Source organism: Nuphar pumila, chromosome 11, assembly GCF_984573655.1.
Source record: "Nuphar pumila chromosome 11, dmNupPumi1.hap1.1, whole genome shotgun sequence".
NCBI classification, from domain to species: domain Eukaryota; kingdom Viridiplantae; phylum Streptophyta; class Magnoliopsida; order Nymphaeales; family Nymphaeaceae; genus Nuphar; species Nuphar pumila.
Genome location: NC_143259.1, coordinates 63,205,720 through 63,215,609, shown reverse-complemented (window position 1 = coordinate 63,215,609; position 9,890 = coordinate 63,205,720). Strand labels below are relative to the sequence as shown.

The 9,890-nt window shown below is 35.7% G+C and overlaps 1 protein-coding gene across 2 annotated transcripts in view; it reads right to left on the bottom strand.

Annotated features, from left to right (window-relative positions):
- Positions 1-425: 425 nt before the first annotated feature.
- LOC149822399 (anaphase-promoting complex subunit) overlaps positions 426-9,890 on the bottom strand; it is a 173,641-nt gene continuing 164,176 nt past the window's right edge. For both annotated transcript variants that reach the window (XM_089981389.1, XM_089981390.1), the window contains 4 exons: positions 2,848-2,946; positions 2,504-2,768; positions 1,092-1,159; positions 426-993 (listed from right to left, as the gene is read on the bottom strand). In XM_089981389.1, the coding sequence (XP_089837515.1) occupies positions 838-993; positions 1,092-1,159; positions 2,504-2,768; positions 2,848-2,946 (588 nt within the window). In that variant the 3' untranslated portion in view covers positions 426-837. The remainder of the gene's footprint in view (positions 994-1,091; positions 1,160-2,503; positions 2,769-2,847; positions 2,947-9,890) is intronic.

Here is a 9,890-nt window from a genome sequence, read left to right as displayed (position 1 = left end):
ATGAAGTGGCCACGACAGGGCCATGGTTCAGGCCTTGGACGAATTTATTGTGGAGGAAGATACCTTTGACCTCCCCATGTGTTAGCCGGTTTCCGGTTTCGGATTGGGCCTTAAAACAGAGCAGGGATGTTAAGGACACTCCAAATGAAGAGTGCACAAGACAATCTCACTAACTTGACCAGGGCATTAGAATCAAATGCATCTCTCTCTCTCTCTCTCTCTCTCTCTCTCTCTCTCTCTCTCTCTCTCTCTCTCTCTCTCTCTCTTTGTCTCTCTCTCTCTCTCATAAGGGATAAACAAGAAACAGCCGTCCATTTCAGTCATAGATGAAATTAAGCAGAGTCATCAGTAAATCTGAAATTGAAGATCTAAAATAAAGAACACGTTAAGAATAACACCTCTCAATTTAAAGCATACGAGACTCCAAAACAAACTGCACTCCATTTCAATGATGGATAGAAGCATGTACATGGTCATCCATAAAACTGGAAGAAGAAAAGGTTATAGATAAAAGGACATTTGATCTAAAGGACAAAAGGCTACATTCTGAATAAATCATCCTCATTTTTACAGATGGACGACGAATACACATGCAGGATCACACTTTGAGCAGCAGCTCATATTGAAAAACTCGATGACATCAAAACTAAACTATGCCGGCAAGCCAGGCCAATCTATCAAGCAAAATTTTCATTGAGAAAACAAAGTAACATACACAAAAAGAAACAGATCTTACAACTTAAGCTGATCCTCTGGAGTTGATTTTTCCTCACAGGATTAATATATAATGGTTCCCTCACTCTACACAATCCAAGCAGGTTGATATGAACATAGCCTTTAGTGCAAAAGAGGATCCTCCTGATCTCCAGGACTTTCAAGAGCCAATATGTGCTTCTTGAAGGATGTTGCAGCTGCTTCTCTTTCTTCCAACTTCCCAAGCACGTTGAAAATCATAGCTGTCAAGTAAAATGCTTCTGCAGCAAATTCATGATACTGCATGCAGTCATCACCACAAAAATTCCCATCATTAATGGTCAGATATAAACTTCCCCCATAAGCAAATAACTAAATATTACAAAAGACTGACCCACCTCCAAAATTTCCAGTTCATCAGCAGCATGTCTCAGTGGATCTAGCACACTGTCAGGATCTTCAAAAACTGAAGCATGGAAGAACAGAAAGGAAGCATTCAAACACAGCTCATACTTCACAGGTGAGAGACCATGAGTTAATCCATAAAAAAGTTAACCATTCAAGAAAAAATGGGAACTACGAAAATTGCCAAGCTATCTTAGACAGAGGTATATGTTAACTGGCATCTGAACCTAGACACCACACCACACCACCCACACGAGCACCAAACCTCCACATTCAAACCTTAATCTTAAGCCTCCAAACTTACAAAATTACTAACAATTCTCCTGGAAGAAATAAGCCATGAATCGAGATTGCTCCAATAAGTACTTGTTTTTTAGACTCCAATCATTTTCACCAATGTTTAAAAACTCAGGGTAGCCTCGTCTCTCTCGGCCTTCAATCGCTCTTAAAAATATTTAAAAACTGAGCTCAATCTAGGACTTAGACCATGTTTAGATCAAGTCATCAGAATTCAATTAAAAGCTCTCTTAACTACAATTGCTCCAATACAGCCTCTCTTGAATAAGCAGAGACCAAGTTTGGATTAAATTCAATTTCATGTGGGTTAAAAGCTTGCTGAGTCATGAGAAGAACGACATGACAGACGCAACAAAGTACCCCTCTCCTTGAGAGTTGGCATTTGATGGCTCAAGTTTTCTCCATCTCACAACTCAACATGGATGAGTGAGTGAATTTATGGTAACAAGCTTTCTGATGTACTTTAGGAGTTTAGAGAACCACCGGAGAAAAAAATCCAAGTTGCATCAACAGCTTGGTCCCATATCAAGAATCAAATGTATTTAGGCAATAGATGCTCCACCTTGACTAGCTACTCAAAATGCACACATAACCAAAAGAAAGGTCAATAGGAGAAAAATGATAACTGTATACAATTACCCACAGAAAGAGTTGGAAATACTGCTCCAGATTCATTTAACACGAAACTATAACCAGCAATTTTATTAACCAGAAAGCAAAACAACTTATTATCCTAAGACTAGTTTCCTTCAGAAAAATAGTCATTTCAACCATAAATGAATGGGAGGTTTAAGCCTGACATTATTCAACATTTAGGGTGCATTTGTATCCTGCAGATGGAGGCACCATGCAGAAGGTAGAATGGACTTCTTTTGCAGAAAGCTAGTGCAACCCACACCCCACCATCTCCCTCCTCATCTCCCCCCATCCATGGTAGGGAAATGAAACTGTGGAAAGGGGGAAATGAGTAGGCCTGACATTGATTTGCCATGTAGAATGAGGCTCACAGAAAACATGCAGTTCCTGTAGAAAACACGCTCTTTCTGCAGGACCAAATGCACCGCTGATGTGAGACCAGAGATGATGATACCAACATAGCATAGAAAACCTGAAAAGGTCGAGTCTGCAAGATAGCACTTTGCGATTGAAATATTTGCCCTGGCACGGAGCTCCAAACCTCCGTGACCAAGTATCATTGGCAGGGCCTGATGCAGGAGGCTTGATGCTCGCTTTGCATGGGCAGATCCAAGAGACAACCATATTTCTGCGAGCGTCAAAGTTGCTGAAGCACCAAGTAAGTCCAGATTAAAAGACTGACAGTATGACAAGCTTGCTAGTGCATAGGGCAGACCAGTGGTTGCATTCTCTGATTTCTGAAGAAACAATCAAAATGCTTCAGAGCCAGAGGGGAAAAAAGATAACAATGCATGGTGAAACAAATAATGAAGATACCTTGTAGATCTCAGCTATCAAGAGGAGAACACTGGCAATCTTAATCTGCATGTTGTATTTGTAGCACATGCAGAACAAGGAGTGGGCCACAGATGCTGCCTGAAAGAAGATCCAGATGCATCAGAAAGCATATGTCGAAGAACCCTACAAGCACTGAGATTGATAGGTTGTGACTAGCAAAAAGCATCTGTTTCTATGTACTCTATCCAATTACCAATTTCCAGAGTAACAAATAAAGTCATAGCGAAGTTATAATGCCAATCTCACCAAACCTTCAAGAATTTAATAAAAACAAAATTCTTGAACGACACTTTTATGATTTTGTATGTTTGTTTAGCTCACCACTACCACCGTCTTTTTTCAGATTACCTTGGTAGGAGCATATTATCTTAATAGCCTACATATCTACTCAAATGTCATCAATCTTAAAGTAATCCAGAAATTTCCAAGTTTACATGGTAACAAAACCAAGGTTTAGCTCCAGTGTATGCCATCGTTGATCCTGCAATTAGGCAACTAAAATATTTTTTCAGCTAATAATGATGGGTTGACTCAGTTTGCATTTGAGTGTTTTCCTCCTCCAATCAGTCAACCTGCAATTCTCATAAGGATAGGTTTATATAGCAATCCAATTGTATTGAGCCTATTGAGCCTTAATCATACTTATATTATAGTAGCTCATGTAAAAGCCAACGGATGACCTCATTTCACCAAGTCCTGTAAAGGGTGACCATAAGGGAAAATCATTTTTAACAATTAAATTATGAAAAAATTTATCTTAAGATTTTTTAAACTTTAACGATAAAATTTAAAATAAAAAAAATACCCAAGCTTTAGAAATGTGTAGTTTTTGACCGACCCATGATTAGAATCTAGACTCAAATCAGAGCTGTCTTTTTATTCTTTAAGAATTTGAATTTATAACTATTGCTTATGAATTCAAATAGAAGGATATTTTCTTATTTACATGTAATATCTTAAGCAAATGTATAATAAAAATAAAACAAATACAAATTAAGACATTTATCTAATGGCATGACATGTAAATAAACCGTGATACTAATGATGAAAAAGTAATTTTATGTTATTAATCAAATAATGTTAACCAACATAGGCATCCCTCCCTCTTGCAACTTACCCTCCTCTATAAATACCCCTAAAGGGTGAAACGAAGAGGGGAGAAGAGGATAGAGAGGGTTACAAAGAAAAAACACCAAGAAAGTCGAAGGAGCTTCACAATTGATAGGCAAGTAACTATTTTTGGTTTTGATAAGTAGGACTTAGTGTAAAGCCCGCAAATTTCACAGAATTTCTAAATAAATAAAAGAGAATTTTTTTTTGAATTATTCTATTATTTGGCTTTGAATAAATATCATTTTCTGGCAAATTAATTAGCTAATATTGGTCGATTATTTAGCGATTGATTATTTTTAGTATTTTGGAATTTATTTAAGTTATTTAATGTTTAATTGAGGACTTACAAGGTTTTGTATGAGGTATTTGGATCTGAACCTCAGTGGAGATCTACGAGGATCAACCAACACCGACGTAAGTTCAAACTATCCTGATGAACACATAGGATCCACTGGATCTTAAGTAATTCAGAATTAGATCTTCGAATGATATGGGTCAACCCGAATGGATTTGGGTAGGGTTTAGACTCATATAGAAGTTTAAACCGGATATAGAAGGGATTTGGATCCATTTGAGACTCAAATGGATCTCACTAAGCAAAATGAGTTTTGAATCCATTTAGATACCTAAGAAAAAGGTATTTTGGATCTATTTGGAAACCCAAATAGATCCCACTAAGTAAATGGGAATATTAGATTCACTTGGATGATGAAGGGAAGTGGGTGTCGATGCCACCACCTCCTCTTTGTACCAACCATGGACCCCGCCGCTTGAACCGTCACCTTCATTGTGACCTTCTTTGTCACTGCCATCATCATTGGACCAGAACCCGAGGTGAGCACACACATCCTTGCTCGTGTTCGGATCGTCGGCAAAGCATGATCCATGTCTCGCCCATCGAGGGGAATCCCCAAGGGCATTTTTTAGATTTCTCGGTTTCTTGTGAGGTCGCACGCATTTTGAGGTAGGTTTACAATAACTTATGTACATGCGTAGTTTTAGCCTTTTAGGTTATTTGAAATGTTTGGATTTTCATATTTACGTAGTTAAAAATATATATAGTTTCAAAAATTGTTCGCATGGCATGCTTTACGAGAAAAATGCATGTTTATGAAACCATTGGATTTTACAAGCAAAAATATGTATGTGTACAAAAGGTTTTAAAATTATCCATATGTGAGTATTTCGAATATGGAAATATGTATATGTTCAAGTGTACAAGCATATTCGTGTATTTCAGATTTTTATAAACAGTTAAATACAAGTGTATTTCAGAATTTTATGAATAAATGTATGTATGTGACTCAGGCTTTTTGAATATGTATGTTTCATAATGTTTACGTAATTTCAAGCCTGTGTATGAATAAAAAAACATATTTTTGATACATGAGTACAATCTGGATTTATGATGCATGTTAGATGAAATGCATATTGAATGATGTATGTATTGCATAATGTCCATGATGAAAAGCATGTTATGCAATTGTTATTTTATAATAGCGCGAGCATGGATGAGTGGCTCCTGACTTTGTGCACGGTCAACTGGACTGATATGTGTTAAGTGCCCGAAAATAAGTGGTCGAGAACCTTATGATGGATTAAATGAAATCATGCGTGCTTGTGTCGTCTGAAGGCGATACTTCTGACTTCATGAGATATTGATAAAGCATGAAGGGTTGCTTTCTCAGCCATGGAAATAGGAGATAGCTACCATCGATGTCGCAGGATGGTAGTGAGATTGTTTCAACTGAAAGTAAATTCTAATATATCAGGTTGGGGGTGGTGCGATCTCTCTCTCGACACGATCATCCCTCACCTAAAATCGAAAAAGATGAGCAAGGCCAGGGTAATAAGCCACAGATTAATTGAATGTATCCCGTGGATCAGGCCTCTGATTCGAATATTATATGTGTCAGTATCTACAAAGTATTGTGAAAGATAAACAAAAGTGTATTGTGAATATAGTGAAGCATGACATGCATCATCTAAGAAAGAAAACATAAATGAAATAATTGTAAGTTATCCATGTCTATTTAGAATGCTTCATTTGCACAGGTAAGTCATGTATGAATTGAATAATCACACATGAGTAAGATTATTGCATATGCTATTCAACTGTTATGTTACAGTTATTTGTCATGCACTGATAATTGTTTATTTACATGAAAAAGAATGTCATTTCATGTATGTTTGTTTCTATGCAAATATGTTTTGTTATTGTATTCCTACTGGGGGCTTGTGGATATTGACCCCCCCCCCACACACACACACAAATCACACATACGGAATAGTTGCTAGAGCGAATGAGGAAAGTTGTGGCAGCATCGAGAATCAGTCATTTCCCTTTCCAGGAATTGTATTTTGAAGAACTTTTTTATACTAGTTTTGTACAGACCTTATGGTTTATTTTGAAATGAAAACACTATGATTTTGGATCTGAATCTTTTAGAAATATTATCTGCTTTAAGGATTGAGTCTTACTGATATTGACTGAACATGTAACCCGCCCAAGGTTTTTCAACCGGAAGTCAAAAAGGTTGTTTTTTCTTGCTATACAAGAAAAGGGGTTTCACGTGTTTTTCAGGTTTTAAATTTGGGGGTGTTACACTTAGTCTGTCATAATTTATTTTTGTGTAAATAATTAGTTATGGTTTTTTGCAATTATAGTTAATTTTGTTAAATTAGTTTTCTGAGTAGTTAATGCTTTCTATAATTAGAGCTATAGTTTCCAAAAAACAAATTGTAAAAAATTATTGCTTAATAATTAGGATTAAGTTTGTCATTTATTTTCTTGTAAATAACTAGTCATAGTTTTCTATAATTAGAGCTAGACTTTCTTAAATTAGTTTAATGAGTGATAATTATAGTTATGATATTTGTAATTAAGTATGTCATAAGTTAATTTCTTGTGAGCATTTGTTTTTAGTTAGAGTTTATGAAGTTTAAGTAACTCCTATTTTGAATATTTAAAAGTTAATCTTCTCCTTAAATAGATAATTAGTAAACGAATTTAGTAAACTAATTATTAGAGCTTCCACATTTTCTCAAATGACTGGTGTTTCATAAATCACAAAGCTTTGTGGTTACTAAATTTGGTTTATGACCTCCTTTAAATCAAGTTGATTTACAAGATTGTTTTAAAAGGTAATTAGATTTTCAAGATTTTTTTAAAGTTAATTAGCTACATCTCTCATGGTTTTTTTAATTATATGCATATGCTCCTTTAGTTTCAATTTTATCTTATTTGAGCTTATTAGGAATTCTATCACTCAGAAAATCAGATTTAGCAATGAAAATAAAATAAAAACTAATTCTAAATTATTTGTAAACTTAAATTCTTAAAAGGAATGTTGTTTTTATCAATGTTGTTAAGATCGGTTTAGTAGGTGAATCGGTTTCTCAAAAAACCTCTGAATCGAATCGAATCGAATCGTTTTGAATCAGTACTTTTCACCATAGGATGCATGTGTCGTTAAAAAATTAAAACGTATTTAAAAATATTAGAAACTTTTAACCCTCTTAAAAAATATTAAAAATTTAGTTGAAATGACAAGTGAATCGGCCACCTTTGAATCAGCTAAGGACCAACGTTGGATTTTATAGAACTAAAATACCTGACTTGAAAGTATGTCCATTCACAAAATACAAGTTGACCACTAGCTGATCTCTCCCTCCCCCCACCCCGCCCCCCTGGATGACCTTATCGGGGATTATTAGACATCTTGCAGTATTAATCGGCCCAACCAGACTTCGTTCTGTGATTATATTGGCCTTTTGATATTGCCAAAGATCCTTCATGAGGCTTGTTAGAGTTATCAATCTCTCAAGATTCTCCAGGAAATTATGAATTGTTACACCGCTTACTAGTTGATATTATTAGTCCATCAAAAGTATCAACGGAATTTTATCAGCCCAAATATATTGTGGGATTACAGACCCTTTGGATCTTCATGAAACTGTAAATTAGATCTAAAAGAGAATGTTCTCTAAAAGTTTATTGAAATAAGTGTATAACCATACTGCATTTAAAAAGTGGGCCTCATAGTTCAATTTTAATTTGTAAAAGTGATTTAAGATATATTGCTTTGATTTTCATAAATTTCTTTTCAATTGATTCTTTTTGGAATCGTTATAAATCTCATTATTAAAGTTGTAATTAGTTGTTTATTGAGTATTCTAACTTATTAATCATTTATTATTGTTTGAGAGTGAAATCTTATTAGAGATAGCGGGGATTTTTCATAAATGCTCATAGGATACTCAACGAATATATATTTACAAGTCAAGTGTTTAAACCTATAATTGTCGTTAATCTGTTCATTTTATCTTTCGAAAAACATTGTAACTGTTTCAAAAATGCATTTTGACTTGTATTGAAGATTTTAGTGACAGTTGAGTTATTAGATAGAATTGTACGAAATGCTCTGCAATTTTTACGTAAACCTCTATCAATTATTTGATTCATAAAGATCAAACAGCAAAAATGAATAACCCAATAATTTTGGGGTGTGCCAGTAAAATTCTAGATATAGATCTCTAGGAACTAAGGAGTTTTTAACATATCCAAGCCTACAATATAAAACAACTAAACAAGTCTGAGCGCACTATTCACCTTTTTAGGAATCGTTCCTCATTGTAAGCCAGGCAATCTATGTAGTGAGAGTCTCACCATTTCAACGTTAAAAAATGGCTGAAGGGGTGAAGCAAACCCCAAAAGTACCCAAGGCTTGGTTCACAGAAGATTAAAGTGCATCTCATGAGAATGAAGTCCCACAGAAATGCAATTGCTTCAAAGGGGTAAACACCAAAGATAGGCTGTTTGTGCAACTTCTAAGTGGATCTTCATATTTTCTTTGTTGAAAATAGGTGGTTTTAAGTAAAGTTCTTTTATATTAATATGCTATTTGTAATTTTGCTTTTATAATGGGGCTTTATTGTAATTATGCTTTTAAGCCTCTCTCTATTTAACATAGAGAGAGGCCCTAATCACATAACAAGTTTTGTGTTTCTTGTGCAGCAGTCTCTCTCTCTCTCTCTCTCTCTCTCTCTCTCTCTCTCTCTCTCTCTCTCTCTCTCTTCTCTCTCTATCTATCTAGGGCTCGGTTCATCTTCTACATGATATCAAAGCCTAGCCGATCGTGGGAGCGTGATCGAGTGTGATTAAAAGCACAGTCGATCGTGGAGGTTTTCTTGATCGTGATCAAACTTCGACCCAATGATTTTTTTTTTCCAATCAGGTCAGCGATTAAATATTTTTTTTAGATCTGATGACAGATCTGGGCATACTGCTGGTCGTGGATGCTTGTTGTGGGTTTCGTAACTCCTCGGTTTTTTGTTATTCTCGTGACTACCTACTGCCGAGTTGGTAGCTCCTGTCGTGATTCTGCAAAAGTTTGATTGTTGTTGGTGTGCACCTGTTTGGGGCCCTGTTTGATTGTTGTTGGTGTTTTGTTTGTGTGAGATCTTGATATCGTGGAAATGGGTACAGTCTTTTGATTGTTGTTGGTGTTTTTTTTTTGTGAGATCCTGATATCGTGGAAATGGGTACAGTCTGCACTGAAGCACATTAGTTTTTGTGGGTTACTATCTTTGCTTTCTAATCTGCAGTGAATGTTTGAAAGAGATCAGTGATTCTATTTCAATCGTGATACCCTGATTTTTGGGCCCTGCGTTGGTTTTATTGTGCTTTCATGTCGTGACTTCTTGTTTTTTTTTAAGAAACAGCAATCCAACTCGTAGTGGTGTTGCTCGTGATTGAAAAATGACTGATTGTCGAGCTGTACATGTCTGGGGAGCTACCCTTGTTATGAAACAGGTTCTGCGTATAAAGAAGATATGTGGTCGTGATTCACTGACGTGCTGATTTTTTTTTGTTTGTGGGTTGTTGCTCACTACTGTCGTGGGTTTTT